We start from the raw sequence: 18,195 nt of genomic DNA on the forward strand, positions 1-18,195 counted from the left end.
CTATCAAAATTGAAAGGGGAGCAAAGTGAAAGAATTAAGAGCAGACAGAGCATGAAAGCCAGTTAGCTACTACCTTGGTGCAGTCAATGTTGCCATTTAGACAATGGCAGTTATTGCAATCTTGTTCCCATTTACTGCCGTGAGGAAAGGACATTCCTTTAGTCCAGCACGATTTCCCAAATCCGATTACTTGAGGAAGAACAAACAAACAAGGTGGTCATTTTCAAGTTAACTATGTGACTGGGCCAAAACAGCATACAAAGTTCAGCTCATTGATAAGTTACTGCACATGCTGCTAGGTGCGTAAGAACTTATTTTTTGAAGTTTTTTTATCTCGTCTATTTTCTATCAGGAAACTCCAGGCTGTGTCCATGTTCCTAGACACGCATCCAGGTATGGATGAAACCCAGATAGCTTAGCTTCCACGTCTATTCTGTGCAGGCCACACCCCCAGATATAGAGACCAGGGACCACTGATACTACTGTCTGTTACCTTCTTGGCACCGAGTTCCAGCTCGTCCAGGGGGGCAAGTGCATCTGTATCCATTTATTTCATCAATACAAGTAGCACCATATGCACAAGGGGAGGACTGGCATTCATCAATATCTGGAGAGGAAAAGACACCATATGCACTTTGGTATAATGTTCAATGTGCAATTTTATAATTGCTGGTTGCAATCCAGCCCAATCAGTCCTCAATTTCACAGCTGCCATTAATGGGCGATGCACATATTGCCATGTTCTGGTTTGGTCGACTCATCCTTACAACCCATCAAATATATATTTTTGTTCAAAACGAGTAAGGGCACAAGATCTTAAGGCTGCCAAGATGCAGCAGAGATTTGAACCTGGGTCCAAGTACGATTTTGTTGCCATCTAGTCATATACACCGGAATCTTTGTTACAAGCAGCTATAAATGCCATTCTTATTTGGTCTCGCTGCTTGCTAGCCAATTAGAACTCATTAACTGAATGAAAATTATCCAGTTTCAATACATCAACATAATTAACATCAATAGCACTTGATGTGCACAGGAAAGATCAGATCTAGGACATGAGAAAAGAAACATCTGAAAGATCTGATCTAGGACCTGAGAAAAGAAACACCTAAATGAAACAAAAAAATAAACAGCACAAAAGTTAATTGGCTTCACAGGGGAGGGACACCACTGAAGAAGGGCTATCCTATGTCTCCATCAAACAAACCTCCAATAGCAATGAGACATGGAGCACAGCCTAATAATGAACACATGGTATAAGCAGGTCCAGGAAGGTGGAGATGGGCCTTCCAAGTATCTTAGACCCATGGCACTCAGGACTGCGTGTGTAATAATGAACACTTTGAACTGGGTTTGAAATCATACTGGACGCCAATTCAGATCATGAACAGGTGTGAGGCATTCTGTTCATCAGGTGTCCATAAGTATTCTGGCTGTTGCATCTTGTACCAGCTGAAGTTTCCAGACCATCTTCAAGGGCAGCCCCACGTAAAGTGTGTTGCCATAGTCCAAGAAGTCACTATGAGCTATGTTCTGAGGTTTTAGACTAACCATATCAAGGGAGTTCACTGGATACCATTCCTCAGAAGAAACTGCTTGGTGGGCCACTGTGAAACACAGGAAGATGAACTAAATAGGCCTTTGGCCTGATCCAGCAGGACTCTTCTTATGTTGTTATGCTTCTAAACAAAAAGCCAGGTATTGAAGCAAAAGCTACTTATCAAAATCTTGAGCCATTCATTCTGTAGTGCAGAAATAATGAGACACAGATACTACTGACTGACATTGAAACTTGGGTTCTTAAGTGTGGGTTAAGTTCCAGAGATGAAAGTAAAAAATGCTGAAACTGTCCATATCAATGAAGTTTGGCATGAGGTCATGGTGTGGTGTTGAAGCTTTATATGGGATAAAGTCTGAATCGGAACCAATCCCCTTAGAGCAGTGTTTCTCAAACTGTGGGTCGGGACGCACTTGTGGGTCGCAAGCCAATTTCAGTTGGGACCCCATTCATTTCAATCTTATTTTAAATATATTAGACTTGATGCTACCATTGTATGTGACTGCATTTGGGGATATGTTATAGATCTGTACTTTGAACAGGCTACTATGTATATGCTTTTAACAGTCAGTGGGACTTACTCCTGGGTAAGTGTGGTTAGGATTGCAGCCTAGGATTGTTAAAAACTGTCCTGCTTGATGATGTCACTTCTGGTCATGACATCATTTCTTGTGGGTCCTGGCAGATTCCCATTCTAAAAAAGTGGGTCCCACTGCTAAAAGTGTGAGAACCACTGCCTTAGAGAATAAAGCTTGTTGGGAACTTCTGAATCAGAAGTCTTCCTGTATGCACCAATGTCTGCCTCAAAGCTCTGACTGTAAAGCAGACAACTTTGTTTTTGCCTCTAATATTAGAGGCAAAAACTGTCTGAGCCAAGTCCCTGAATCCCTACCAAAATGAAACCCCTTGGCTCTGCTTAAGAGGCTTATGGCCAGGCCTGTTGAGAATAGGCATGTGAAACAGAGGAGATCCAGTCGATACTGTATACTTGGACTTTGTCAAATGCTTTTTGAAAATTCCTCACCAGAGTCTCTGGAGTAAACTTAGCTGCCTTGGAATAAGACTTTTATGGATTGGTAATTGGTTAAAGAACAGGAAGTACAGAGTAGGAATAAATGGGCAACTTTCCCTGTGGAGGGAGGAAAGAAGTGGAGTCTTCCAAGGTTCCACCTTGCGAGGATCACTGATAAACACAAAGCTGGTCAAGTTTGCAGATGACATCAAATGATGCAGAATAGTAAAAACCAAGACAGATTGTGAAGGGCTCCAAAACTTCTCCAAATGGTTTGAATGAGCAGCTAAATGGCATAAGCTCTGCTGGATCAGGCCAAAGATCCATCCAGTCTCGCTTCCTGTATCTCACAGTGGCCCACCAGATAGCTCAGGAAGCAGACAAGATGAGACTTGCATCCTGGTGCCCAACCATGCACCTGGCATTCTGAGGTGGCCTACTTCAGCCAAATGTGGTCAAGTGTAAAGTTATGCACACCAAGGCAAAAAAAAAAAAAATTCTAACTTCACAAATCTACTGATGGAGCCTGAGCAGATTGTGATGATCCAGGACAGTGATCTTGGGATCATGGTGGACAGCTCAATGAAAATCTTGACCCAGTGGATAACAGCAGTGGAGGTATTCAATCATATGCTAAAATTATATGCCAAAGGAACAGGATCAGGAAGACTAATATTATATTGTCCTTATATAAATTTATGGTGATGCAACATCTGAATTATGGTACATAAGAACAGCCCCACTGGATCAGGCCATAGGCCCATCTAGTCCAGCTTCCTGTATCTCACAGCAGCCCACCAAATGCCCCAGGGAGCACACCAGATAACAAGAGACCTGCATCCTGGTGCCCTCCCCTGCATCTGGCATTCTGACATAGCCCACTTCTAAAATTAGGGGGTTGCACATACACATCATGGCTTGTAACCCGTAATGGACACAAGCAGTTCTCAGACAGGTTACGTTCCTAGAATTCAGTGATGCAAGTTGAGACTAAATGTATGAATGATGAAACCACATTCCTAATATGCAACTTCTGATAAGCCCAACGTATAATTGAAACATACTGGATTTTTTCACCTCTATATAACGGAACAAAGATGATTGTCACAAGTATAGGAGGATTTAGAAAATTCTTCATGGGGGGGGGAACATTATGGCAAAAATGAGGAGGGGAAAATGCAATCATCAAGATAATCTAATGGAATTTGGAAGGGTTTCTTTGGCTTTAGAGCTAACTTGATAGTGCTTCTAGATAGAAAGAACAGTGTTAGAGACCTACTAGGTGGGTCGCAAGTAAATTTCAGGTGGGTCCCTTTCATTTCAATATTTTATTTTTAATATATCAGTCTTGATGCTACCATGGTATGCGATTGCATTTGGGGAAATTTTACAGACCTGTACTTTTAACAGGCTGCTATGTATATGCTTTTAACAATGATAGTCAATGGGACTTACTCCTGGATAAGTATGGGTAGGATTGCAGCCTAGGATTGTTAAAAATTTTCCTGCCTCATGATGTCACTTCTGGTCACAACAGATTCTCATTCTAAAAAGTGGGTCCTGGTGCTAGATGTGTGAGAACCACTGGTGTAGGTGATAGATACTTCCATTTTCACATGAAATTCATGCCTGCACTGAGAGCCCCTGTCACTCTCAGTTCACATTTTTTACTGTGCTAATTCTAGTCCGATTTTAATATTTATCATCTGATATCTAGCACAGAAGCACCACTTCATTTGTCCCCAAGTCTCAGACAGAGTGGGAGCACACCATTTAACACGCAGGCTCCTAGCATTAGTATTTCAAGCAGACAGCAAGTATTTAGAATATGAAAAAGTGCAAAACACATAAATGGCTCTTTTAAAAGGTATTAATCCTATAAAAATATTCTTCAGCGCAAAAGCTCCTTTTAAGGAAACTGACATTGACGTGCCAAAGCACTTCACTAAAATCTGCTTGGAGAATTGAGTGTAGAGGCAAGTTACAATTTAAAACAAGCCATTTTAGTTGCATTAGTCAAATGAAGAAAGGGATTCTGTCCCAAAACACAAAGGTCACCATTCTTTAATGGGGCAAGGATCAGCATCTATGAATAATTCAGTTAGCTTCTGCTTCATTATTTGGGACAGGGCTGACCCAGGCTTCAATGCATGGAAAGTCAAAGGGTAGATGCAACAAAGGGTTTCGGTCAACAGCATGACCCTCTTAGTCCTTTCGCTATACAGGTACTTACTAATTCTGCAGTCCGGACCTGCAAACCCAGGCGCACATTCACAGCGAAACCAATTCACACCATCCACACAGATGCCTCCATTGTAACTGTAAAAAAAAGAAACCTATCATTGCAATGAAGGCTGTCAAGGTAGCTTCACAAACTGAGAGATAAGAACTTGGTTCTTGCACAGGACTGACTGTTCAAATGCAAATTTCTTTTATTTGTATTCACAGCAATTTGTCTCACTATTCAACAGTGCAGAATTCAAGAGGTGTAGTTAATTCATAATGAATGCCTATTTAATAAACCATCTGCATTGTCTTAGCTTCTCCAATTAAAAACACTGTTAATTAAATCTTCAGTGGCACAGAGGAGAGATCTAGCAAAGAAGAGAAAATGGGCAGGTTTCAAGAAACTACAAACAGTTTAAGAGCATACATGCAGCTTCACAAATGAGCATACTGTACAAAGTTAACTGTTTGCCCATATAGCTGCTTGCATTAAATCTGGCTGTACATTAGGCAAGAGCATTTCAAAAGCTTATGAAAGCAATTTTGAATTTTGAAAGCAATTACTCAAAGCTGCAAAGACACCAAGGGCTGTGGACCAGTTAGACGAAAGCTGGGAAGTTCCACCATAAATGTACACATACCCTGCTTCAAACCTGACTATACATAGGACAAGGGAACCAATGCAAAATGGGAAGTGTTGTGGAACTACTGATCAAGCTGTAGCTTGTACTGATCAAGCTGGCCTGTATAAAGGATTTAAAAAACGGAAGAGACAAGTTATGGGAGAGCTGTGGACAACAGGACATGGGGATGCAACTATTATTCTTCTCTCTAAATGAAATGCTCCACCATAAATGCTGTGCACAGCAGCGGAAGAGCATGTCTGGTGCTGGGCAAGAGGGGAATGGTTGGGTGGATAATGCTCATAACCCCAGGTGGGTAAGAACTTTTTGGCAGCAGTACCCAACCTTCTCCCTGCCTGCCCCTGTGTGCTGCTGCACACCAGAGGTGGTTTCTGTAGCACCAGAATTATTCTTCAAAGGAGACAAGGCACCCTGCAGTCTCCTCACTGATGGGATCTTGAACCACAAGGCTACTTTACAGCAGCAGTTAGAGAAGGGTTCCCTATGCTGAGGAAAGGTTTAGCCAGGTGAAAACGAACTGTGCAGTTTAACAAGAATACAGTGCAATATTAATATTGCATGTGCGTGCATGCAATAATGTGGTTTTATAAAAATGAAGGATTTGGTACTAGCAGATGAGACTGCAGTAGATGAGGTTGAAGTCCTTTTCAACACTTAACATGTTGTAACTGGGCAAAGTGGGGGAAAATAGACAACAGAAATCTTTGTGATGTATTAAGAACTAATGAAATATTCAATTATACAATCATCATGTACTGGTATTGTGTATTTTCATGTTCTTCGCCCACTCTCAACACAGTTGGCAAACAACTGAGCCATTCTATTAGCTTTGATGGGATTACTCAAGTGTTTTTCTTCACGGCTGCAATTTTTCTTCATGAAATCTTAGATAATGTGAACTGCCATCGGTGCTGGAGAACTCAAAACTCCATAGAACCACCATATTTGATAGAGTTAAGTTAGTAAAATGAACAGAAAGTTTATTGTGCCGGTTTTATCAAATGATTTACAGTTGGGATTAATAGGTCTTAATTCAGCCAACTGTTTATATTCAACCATTGTATGGACATTTTGGGGGGAAAAAAAAGATTTGTCTTTGAATACTTACCAAGGGTGGGGGTTGCAGTCATTCGTATCTAAACAGAAGAATTTAACATCAGTTACTGCACTGAATATACAGGAAAAAAATCAAGAACAATGTCTAACAGCTCCATGCATACCCAACAGCTCTAATATACAGGCCAAGTTTTGAATGTACAGAAGGCATTTCTAAGCTAACTGCAGCATTAAGGGCAGTTCCATGCTCTGATTCCATTATGTTTGTATACAACAGAGCAGACATTTCAAACCCAGATTTTCCAAACACTGAGATGTGTAAATTCAGTGTAGTACACACATACTGTCCAGTATGTGTAGAAATGAATGTCTAGGCTTTCCAGTGCTGAGAAAAAAAATCCTACTGAAAGGCTACGGCGTCTGGGCCTCTTCAGCCTAGAAAATAGACGCCTGAGGGGGGACATGATTGAGACATACAAAATTATGCAGGGGATGGACAGAGTGGATAGGGAGATGCTCTTTACACTCTCACATAACACCAGAACCAGGGGACATCCACTGAAATTGAGTGTTGGGAGAGTTAGAACAGACAAAAGAAAATATTTCTTTACTCAACATGTGGTTGGTCTGTGGAACTCCTTGCCACAGGATGTGGTGATGGCGTCTAGCCTGGACGCCTTTAAAAGGGGATTGGACAAGTTTCTGGAGGAAAAATCCATTATGGGGTACAAGCCATGATGTGTATGCGCAACCTCCTGATTTTAGAAATGGGTTATGTCAGAATGCCAGATGCAAGGGAGGGCACCAGGATGAGGTCTCTTGTTATCTGGTGTGCTCCCTGGGGCATTTGGTGGGCCGCTGTGAGATACAGGAAGCTGGACTAGATGGCCCTATGGCCTGATCCAGTGGGGCTGTTCTTATATTCTTATCCTACAGCTCAATTCTAACCCACTTTCCAGCACCAACATAATGGCAGTGCAGCCCCAAGGTAAAGTGACAAACATTCCTTTACCTAGAGGAGGTCTCCATCACCCCCCACTCACAGAATGCAGCATATGCCCCTTTGGCATAGCTGCAGTGATTCTGGAAAGTGGGTTGTTAATATAGTTAAGTGTCCCAATTATTTGTATTTTTGGACATAATAAAATAAATGCTCAAGATTGTTCTGGCATAGTAGCTGGTACTACTAAATGTGGCATCATGTCAGCTTGGTCAATGTGTCGCACGAGTGTTGCAGGCAGAATTGGCACGCAAATGTTACAGAGAGGTCTTCAAGCTGGTCCTTTAGAAAATGAAGTTGTTTCTATGTTCTCGTATGTCAGAACACCATCATTTGGCTCTGCAAGTCAATTTGGAGGTTGTCTAACTGTAGCGTGGCCCAGACTGTTTATGCTTCGGTTAGCTGTTTTCTAAATGGCAGCTCTCTGTGTGTGCACATATGTGGTTTAGGACCTCACCAAGGCATTGTTCACGTACGTTCATTTAAAGAAAAATGGTCACATTTGCTTTAAATTTACATTTGGGGTACCCGGGGAATCCACTGAATATATAGAAACTGCTATCATATTTTGGAGTGCTTCAACAGACAAGCACTCAGCTATTTCAGTATGCTATTAGTATATAGAGAACAGGTTATAGTCCATACCTTAAGATCCATAAAATCTCATGGTGAAGTCTATTTCAAACACCTATCAGCTCTGGAACCACTACTGAAGATCTAGTTTTCAGGCACCAGCTTTTTTTTTTTTTTTTTTTTAAACTTTTAATCCACTTTACTATTTTGTGTTTTTAAACTATCTTATGGGGGTGGGTAACCCACTTTGTAGACAAAATATGGCTGCAACTTGGAGTCAGAATTTCATGTTTACCCATTTGCATCATTCAGATGCCCATGCTACATCTTGAGCTGCCACTTAACACAAGACGAACACTTGAATTCAAGGTCCTTACTTTCAACTAAATTCAGACTCCCTATTGACTATGTAAGCTGAACATCAGATTGAAGCAAACTGGTAATTCTCTCATCATTATCTCGTCCTAATTAAACAAGCCCTTAGCTGGGTAAGAAAACGGTTGACAGACGACTGTAGATTGTTGATGAATCAGGAAGGATGAGCAGAACAGTTTCCACTATAGATTGCTTCCCCCCCCAAAAAAGCAAACGGTACATGGTCCTTTCAACAAGAATGTCCCCACAAGCTGTTATGTCAGGTATAAAGTAAATTTACTACAATTATTACTGTTTATGGTACATGGAACTAACAACTTAAAGACAGATGCTATTAAAAAGTAATTTCAAAGCAGAATTAGATTAGATGTAACATTTTGTGCATGTTCTGTCTTGAGCAACAAACTTCACTGCTGCCACACCTAAGCAAATCATCATCTTGGTATGCTAGTAAAATCCCAGAATGTAATACCAAAGAAAACTATTCTGGCAAGATGCAAAGTTCCACCTCCATAATGCTTGTGGGGCAAACCTGTCTCAACTGTTAATTCATCTTATCAATGGTGAATTTCAATATTCCAAACAAGAGCTATAGGTTAGGAGTGCTAATTTTAACCACAAAGAGGGTGGTGGAGGAGAGACTTACTCTGAGTGCAGGTACGTCCTTCCCAACCTTCTTTACAGATGCAAGAAAAAGAATCTCCACTGCCAACACAGGTTCCACCATTCAGACAAGGGTTGGGAGAACAGCTGCTGTTTTTAGCTTTAATTTTAAAAAAAGGACAAAGTTTTAACACTACAGGATTTTAAATGAATGTCCATCCTACATCATCAGTGTGAAATCTTCAGGTCCCCAGAACTGTACTGCCTGGCAGTGGTCACACTTCTACCCAAATATGTCCACAGGGTTCAATATTCCCCCAATTCTCATTCTCACACCTCTACATTTCTGGAGAACAGCTCCTGTCACCTTCAGTGGGCTTAAGGGGCCAAAAACTGTGGATTTGCTTATCCACCGTTTTCAATATTCTCCGGGTGTCTGAAAATAGATCCCCTGTGGATTCTGAGGTCCCACCTGTATATACCAACCATGATTTCTCTGCATCAGTAATATTAGGGAAGGGAAGAAAGCAAATTGTTTGTGGAGGTTAATCTCCGAAGCAAGGCAGATATACTTTGTTGGAACAGAACATAACCAAGAAGATTAGGCACTTACCAATGTTGCAAGTGCTTCCTTTCCATTCTGGAGCACAAGAACATCGAAAAGTATCACCATCATCATAACAAGTTCCTCCATTAGTACAAGTATTTGCATCACACTGGTATTCCCCTGAGAGATCATAAATTAAAAAATGTAAGCAGTTGGTCTAATATAGACATCTTCTTTACTTTAGGAGGCAAGATGTAATTGAGGTTAGATGGAACTGGGGACATTATTACATTACTGTACAGACTGACCATTTACAGTGTCTCTCCACATTTTTAAAAAGCATTAACATGGACCTTAAAGCCTTGATAGCGAAAAACAAATCTAAATGAATACATATTACACTACTATGCCTAAACGCAGGTGAAAGTAATAATTGCAAAATGCAGTTCGCATGATTTTATAAAACTGTAATCAGAAATAAAAAACTATAGTTCTTCATTTGGACATTGGACATCTCTAATAATTACACGTTTTTCCACTTCAGCTCCATTCAATACATGCCAAATTTTTAACTAGGCTGCTCCCACTTGCGGACAAACTGACAATTCTTGGACTTGTTGGGGCAAGACTTCCGTCATCAAACCCTTTTTGGAAGACTTAAAAACTCTCTTTCCAGCTTCCAGTTAAATTTTAAAATACAAGCACGATGCTACTAGAACATACTTACGTGAGTGGCAGGTTTTGCCTTTCCAGCCATTTTTGCATTCACAATAGAAGTCATTCACTAAGTCAACACACCGGCCTCCATTGCGACATGGATTTGGCGAACAATCATTGAAATCTAAAAAATGCAAATGCACGATCATAAGAAACTCTACAAGACCAGACCACAGCACTGTCTAACCCAGCATCACGTTGCCCACAGCGGCCTACCAGCATTGCTCCCCGCAACTATTATTCAGTCATACTGCCACTGAAACTAAAGATTGTCATCATGACCAGTAGCCACAGAGAGACTGATCCTCTGTCAATTTGTCCAGTCTTCTTTTAAAGCCATTCAAGCTAGTGACCATCAACAAATCTTGTGAAAAGATATGATAGCAAAGGATAAAATTTTTTTTCCAGAATTGTTTCAAAACGTCTTAGAAAATTCTATTGGAAGAGAGGTTACTATCTCAACTTGACTGCTTCAAAAAGAACTAGAGATTAGGCTGTTTAACATCAAAAGCAATTAGCAAGCCAAAGCAAGGTGTATAGTATTGGATGCTGATCTAAGACTTAAATGTATTCTTAATCACTGGCTCTTTGGATGGTCTTGGGCAAGCCAATCCATCTCCACCTTGGATTCCTATGCGCTATCACATAAACCATGATTGTTCGGATCAGTACTTGTCCAATTAAAATCAAAGGGACAACTCAGTTATAAAATTCAGCTATTTCAATGCAACTTCAGCAGGACTAGTTCTTTCTTTATCAGGGCCTGTAACATAGCTAGAGAGGGTACAAAGCACTAAGTTTTGCAGGTGCGCATGCCTCTGTTTTGTTCTTGCCGCTGGGAACCGCTCCGAAGGGGAGGGGCCCCTTGCACAGCACATTCAGGCACCTGCAAAACTTAGTGCTTTGCACCCCTCCAGCTACACCAGGGGTGCACAAACCCCGGCCCTGGGGCCATTTGCGGCCCTTAAGGACTCCCAATCTGGCTCTCAGGGAGACCCCAGTCTCCAATGAGCCTCTGGCCCTCTGGAGACTTCCTGGAGCCCATACTGGCCTGATGCAACTGCTCTCAGCGTGACGGCCAACTGTTCAACCTCTCACATGATCTGTGGGATGAAGGCTCCCTCCACTGCTTGCTGTTTCACATCTGTGATGCAGCAGCAAAGGAAAGGCTGGCCTTGCTTTGTGCACGGCCTTTTATAGACCTTGAGCTATTGCAAGACCTTCATTCATTCATATAAATTCCATCTCCAATATATTCATTTATGTAAATTTATTCAAATTTGAAATGTAAATTATTTTTTTTCCCCGGCCCCTGACACAGTGTCAAAGAGATGATGTGGCCCTCCTGCCAGAAAGTTTGGACACCCCTGAGCTAAGCTATGATCAGGGCTCTCATCTTTTTCATCATATTTAAGTCTGAAAAGCAGGAATCTACCTCACAGAGTTATTAGAAAGTTAGACAAAATAAAACCTGAACAGTACACTATATATTGAGAAGCATTATGTAAGGGCATCACTACTTAGTGGCAATATAAAAAGTCTGAAAATCTAGTTTGATACCTTGTGAAAATGTGAAGGACAGAACTGCTATTTGGAAATATGGATGAAGGAATGATAAAGCAGAATTCTCTTTCTAATGACTTGCTTAAGTTTTGGAGATTTCCCACAAAAGCAAGTCTTACTCAGAACCATGTGCAGAAAGCAGTTTGAGAAGGGAGATTCCTTTGGTTTTAAATTCATTTAAAATAGTTTCTCTCTAACATGGGGCTGACACCGCATCACAGTTTGGGATCTCAGCATGTTTGGCCTTCCTTCATTATTCTGTTGGAGTGACAATAGCTCAGTTTTAGAGGACTATGCTTTGCAAGCAAGAGATTCTAACTTCAGTCTGTATCACCTTTGGTTCAAAAGGGACTTCAAAAGGGTTGCAGGATTGGGGAAAAACATTAGGCTAAAGGCGTTAAGAGTTTCTGCCATTCATAGACAGGACAGGGCTACATCTGACTTAAGCAGCTTTACATGTTCACACCACTGTGAAGAATCAGATCGATTTGGCCCAAACACTAACATTTTAGTCTAACAGTAAATCCCAGTCCAGAACTTCTGCTCAAAAGGTAATTATTCAAAAGACTCCTGAGTGGGCTAAGGCATTAATATTTCTGTAAATTCACTCAGTTAAATACATTCTGTTGATGTGATGACAATTCAGGTTTGCAAACACCACAGTAGACTTTTATTTGAACTAGCTTTTTCTGTCCAAATCTATTTCCACAGCTATCAATTATGGTTACAAACCCTGTTTAATATAAACAAATCTGGATAAGACAGCAAAGCTGACACATTATGAGTGGGATTTTATCAGGGATGTAGTCCGGGCCCTTTCGTTAAACAAAACAGAGGTAATTAATTCTCAAACATGGAGCCTGCAGCTTTAAGCATATTGCTACTTCTTACATAAAGTAGATTCCCTACACAGTGGTTCCCAAACTTTTAGAGGCCCTAGAGTTGCTGCCTGATTTATAAATACCTGCCAGTTTCACGAACCATCAAAAATTGGATCATGACCCACTGGTGGGTCCAGAACCCACAATTTGGAACCACTGCATAAACTTAAAATTCTTGAGCACAACATGATTAAGACTGGACTGCAACAAGTGAGGGGGAAGTTCCACAGCAACTGAATAATGACGTCGAGTCTGTTAAACGTATGTAGATACATACCAATATCACACAGTTGACCTCCCCAGCCACTCTGGCAAAAGCATTTGAAAGAATCTACTTCATCGATACAAGTCCCACCATTCTTGCATGGTCTTCCAACACAGTCATTGATATCTAAGAACGGCAATACAAATCATAATTAGAAATATTTTATCTAGCTGAGATACAGCATGTCTCGGTGATGCTGCCTTATTATAATGAGTTGGTTTGGAGGTTACAGAAATCACCAGCAGAAATCTCCAGCTAGTTATTTGAACTAGTCGAAAGTTTAAATTGTTTCTGAAACAGCCTCCAAGAACAAGATGCTTCATGTAAACATATTTAAAAACACTATTTACAAAGCCTGATCCTGCAGTCCAGTATTGTTCTTATAGGTTCTCTCTAATCTTTGAGGCTTCTCTTGCAATCGCAGACACAATTAACAATTAGAAGTTAGATATAGTGGACTGAGTAGACATCTGATGATCTTTTTCTTTTGAACAACCTGGAATTTTACCAATTTCAGATCTGCGCGGGCACTTCCAATACGGTACCCTCTCCTTCCCTGACTCTCTATAGTTTGAAAGATGGGGGTCCATTTGTAGCAGTAGTTTCAGAGTGGAGATGAACTTCCTGGGCATATGAGAAAATTGGAGTTTGTTATCTTTTATCCCTTCAAAAGCTACAGATATGCAGCGGACAAATGTTTTGCTGTGAGTTGTCCAACCACTGTGAGTTGCAGCGGACATCTTCTAACACCTTATTTCCATATAATCCTACCCACCCTGTCAGGTCAGCAGAAGGGGCCCTTCTGACTTTGCCACCACCAGTAGAGGTGAGGGAGGTGGCAGCTAGAAACAGGGCCTTCTCAGTGGTGGCTCCTGACTTATGGTATTCCCTTCCAGAGAATGGCTCCCTCCCTGCAGACCTTGTGGCAGGCCCTTAAGACCTTTTCATCTAGGAAAGCTTTTAACCCACACTGTAGGCCAGTGCTTTTAATTATAAGCATTTTAACAGTTGTGCGATTTGGGTTGTTTGCTTTATTTTAATATTTTGTTTTTAAGCTTTTTGTTTCAGTATTGTTTTAATTCAATTGTACCGTTTTTATGTTGTTGCCGCTCGGAATTCCCTTCAGTGTGGGAGGAAGGTGGGATATAAATCTCGCAAATAAATAAAATATTTAATTCATCTTCCAATGTATCTTGAAATGGTTTGTGAATGAGCCACCATTATTTAATAATATTTCTACTACAAAGTTCACACTGCACCCATCTCTTGCAGAGAGGAAACTGCTACTACTCATAGAAATTGTCAGCCATAACAAAGCTTTGAATGATCTAGAAGTGAAACGCTCACATTCCCATTAGATGCCTAAGCTCGCACCCTAATAGTTTTGAAGTAATGGTCCTTAAATAAACTCAAGCTTGAGAGATCTGTTTTTATTAAAACTTTTCCTTCCACTTACTTTCATGACAATATCTTCCAGTAAAGCCCTTCTTGCAGGCACAAGTAAAATTGCCTCCTGGCTGACTGATGCACCGTCCGTGTGGTCCACACACACTGGATGAGATCAAGCGTGTACCTTTCCGGGTAGCATTTGTGAAGACCTCTATTGTACAGCTGTCAATTACTAGGAGAAAAAAAAAAAGCTTCATTAGACTACATATAGCATCTATGGAAAAGTTTCTTCAGACTATATTCAAGCACGCACCTTGGTCCTTTATCTCAATATATTGCTAATATTTTGATCACAATTGCTCTATTAAGGAATATCGATAGCAAGCAGGTTCAATATATTTTGAATGAGAACATGTGTTAAATGCATGTGACAAGTTTTAAGAGCAGAGTAGATGGGAAAGAGAAAATGGGTGTCTGGAGAGGCCATCTTAACAGGAATAAAGTGTATTAGAGATTTCTCTTCTCACAATTTGAATTTCTGTTAAATTATAGAATCACAGAGCTGGAAGGGCCTTAATTGGTCACCTAATCCAACTCCCTGCCTTAAAAATCATGTGTGTGTGCGCAAGTATGGAAAGATGCTTCTAAAGTACGTGGCTACTAAAAAGTAGATATTTGTGGAGGACAAAGGATACCTTTACAAGAATTATTTTTGCAATGATCTTTGAGGTGAGAGCAGTTCTTTCCATCATAGTTATCATGGCAAGCACAGTAATAGTCTCCTCCCAGATCATAACATTTAGCTCCATTCCGGCAAGGGTTGGGCTGACAGAGATTAATATCGGCCTGCAAGAGATCCGGAGTATTTGTTAAGTTCACTGAGGAATGTCAATGCATAGTATTGCATAGAGTCAGCTAACATGTTCTATAGCCACTTCAGTATCACATTCATATACATGGATAAATACAGTTCCAGCTGCAAATCATTTGTGGTCATTTCATCTCTATCTACATCAAACACACACAATCTAAACCTGGGAAGGCTATTTTTATCAACTCAAGAGGAATATATTCCAATTTTAAATGTAGAATTTTAACCAATTTTAACTGTTTAAGCCATTTCTGCCCAATGTTGCCTATACACAACAGTGATCAAGTGTATACATTTGTGGGCTGGGCAAAAATGGGTTAACTTTTGTATTACAATTTCACATCATATTCTACACAGTATCCCCAAGGGTCCCTGAATCCTCAGGGTTGGCTTTTCTGGGGTGCTGTGAGCAAAAACATGAAGGAAGAGATGGGTAAACTGGACTCAATATTATTATTATTATTAACAGTATTAACAATATTCTTTTACGAGAAGCTATGAAAAAAGTGAAAGCATTCTCAGAAATGTTTCATGGATTGACTATTTGGTTCCTACCATTCGTGTGAGTTTGCCTTCTACATTTCAGCTTTAGCTGTGGAATGAAAAAACTTTTGGAATGGAAGACACATTTCTTGGAAAACTAAGGAACTCTGCCAGATTCCTTTGTTATTCATCTGATAACACAACATTACAAATCTCATCAAGGGTCAGAATCAGTTTGCAAATAAGAGCTCGAAAAAGCCCTGTTGTGCAACCTGAGCCTTTATCTGGCATTTGTCACTGGTATTGGTCACCCAACCCAGAAGTAACTGGTGGTTATGTCATCACCAGTTACTTCAGGTGGTACTTCAAATAGATGGACCATGTGATGTGATACAGTGGAGGACAAACACTGAAACATTGGTTCAGACAAAATCCTATGAACAGTCTCAGAAGTTAAGCTAATGGGACTGCGTAAAATGAATGCTTAATAAAAAGGACTGAATTTGGGACAGCCTGAATCCCTAAGCATTTTGAGCTGGTACAAAACACACGCTTATTTACATGGACTATTAAGACACAGTACTATTAATTCACAAAACTGTAGTTTTGTGTTGTTCCAAGCTAAACCTAGAAAAGCACCTCCTAAAACTCAAACTATCAGATCTATTCACAATTTCAAAGAAGCCTTCACCTCACAGAAGTCTCCTGAGAAACCTGGTGGACACAGGCAATGGAATCCGTTGATCAGGTCCTTACAATGTCCTGCATTTTGACATGGGTTGCTTGCACATTCATCAACTTCTGTCTCACAGTTCTTTCCTACAAAACCACGAGGACATAAGCAATGGTACCCATTCACCTCATCCTAAAAAAAAAATTGAAAGGAGAATGCATGTTTTCAGAGGATATTGCACACAGGCCATCCTGCAGAACCAGTTTCAGAGACAGATTCTTAGGTCTGGACTACAACTGCATTTAATAACATAAATATGAGAGCATGATCTGGACCAGGACTACAGCGGGGGGGGGGGGGAAGGCTATGCTGTGGTCCTAAAGGAGATTGTGTCTCCTTACCAAGAGTGCGACAAGGGGGGACGGGACACTGCCAAGCTAGCCGCCCTGTCAACCACTTCTTTATACAATGCACTCAATGTTTGAGTGGCTCACAGCACCTTAAATAAAAAGTGGGAAGTTAGTCTTACCTTACAAGTTCCTCCATTTTGACACTGTCCATGACAATCATTAATATCTATGGATAGAATATTTAAGTCATTAGAAACAGAAGATGACTAAAGCTGAAATGAAAAAAGACCAAACTAGCTATGTCTTCATGCCCATTTCAATGACCAATCTGAAGTTCTCTCAAGAAAGTCTTCGTGGGTAATAAAGTCTGAGAGAGTTCAAAGCTGTTATTTCTATTTCAATCAATATGCAAGGTGCCATGCTCAAACAGTACAGGTCTCTCCTCAGTTAGTTCATTCCACAACCCCAAAAGCTAAAGCTTTAGATGCAAGGAAACATCTGCTTAAAAGGTGTCATGATGGTCCTTTAAAGGGATTAGAAGCAATTTTCTGAAATACAGGAGTCTTAAGGTAGGAAAATTAAGGATAACGTTCTAATTTAGACTACAAATAAAAGCTCTTTTAGGGTCAAATGTATATACTCAAGATTAATACTGACTGATGTGACAATTGACTCCTTTCCATCCTGGAATGCAGTCACAGTAATATCCACCAATAAGATTTTTGCAAGAATGAGCATTAAGACAGGGTTGCCCTTCACACTCATTAGCATCTGTGAAAGAAGAGAAAGAAAAGCAGAGAGTGAAGAACAAACCCCAGAAAGACTGCCCTTGCACCAAAGCAAAGCTTTCCAAATATCAGCCACATGTCATTTGCAAGATGGATCCAATTACCACCTCTTGATACACATTTGCTGATATTTTCAAAGTGCATACCGCATCCTTCCCCTACATGCAAGATTCACAAGAATAAAAAGGTCTAAGTTCTAATGCTGCATTAAAACTCAGTTAAACAGAGATATGGTCACTGTATGCCATTTTAATGTATTAATACACATCCTTTTGAAAAGCGTAACATACAAGGGTGTGCGCCACTTAACGACGGAGATGTTCTCCAATCCCTATTATGCAATTAGGTCATTAAGTGAACATTCAGTTCAATCTAGTGCCTTCGTTGCGTAAACAGACACTCCCTGCAAGAAACTAGCTGGCTGCACAGGCTATTGGAGGCTGATTGCCTCTTCTTTGCATTAAGAGTCTCTTTGCTGTGTAAACAGACACCTGCTGCAGGCTATGGGAGTCCTGACTACCTCATTAAGAACCTCTTTTTTATGCTTCGACTGCTGTCATATGTGGTCCGTTGTTAAGTGGAATGTTGTTAAGTGGTGCAAGCCTGTATTAGTGAGGCAAA

The 18,195-nt window shown here is 40.5% G+C and overlaps 1 protein-coding gene across 1 annotated transcript in view; it reads right to left on the reverse strand.

Moving 5' to 3' along the window:
* Positions 1-18,195, reverse strand: part of JAG2 (jagged canonical Notch ligand 2) — a 102,935-nt gene that overhangs the window by 9,035 nt on the left and 75,705 nt on the right. Inside the window, exons 10-22 of the mRNA XM_066612318.1 lie at positions 17,444-17,557; positions 16,966-17,012; positions 16,455-16,628; positions 15,105-15,255; positions 14,477-14,641; positions 13,033-13,146; positions 10,322-10,435; positions 9,661-9,774; positions 9,091-9,207; positions 6,549-6,576; positions 4,804-4,889; positions 494-607; positions 74-189 (exon numbers count right to left, since the gene is read on the reverse strand). Of these exons, the coding sequence (XP_066468415.1) occupies positions 74-189; positions 494-607; positions 4,804-4,889; positions 6,549-6,576; positions 9,091-9,207; positions 9,661-9,774; positions 10,322-10,435; positions 13,033-13,146; positions 14,477-14,641; positions 15,105-15,255; positions 16,455-16,628; positions 16,966-17,012; positions 17,444-17,557 (1,454 nt within the window). The remainder of the gene's footprint in view (positions 1-73; positions 190-493; positions 608-4,803; positions 4,890-6,548; positions 6,577-9,090; positions 9,208-9,660; positions 9,775-10,321; positions 10,436-13,032; positions 13,147-14,476; positions 14,642-15,104; positions 15,256-16,454; positions 16,629-16,965; positions 17,013-17,443; positions 17,558-18,195) is intronic.

This window comes from Tiliqua scincoides, chromosome 1, assembly GCF_035046505.1.
Source record: "Tiliqua scincoides isolate rTilSci1 chromosome 1, rTilSci1.hap2, whole genome shotgun sequence".
NCBI classification, from domain to species: Eukaryota; Metazoa; Chordata; class Lepidosauria; order Squamata; family Scincidae; genus Tiliqua; species Tiliqua scincoides.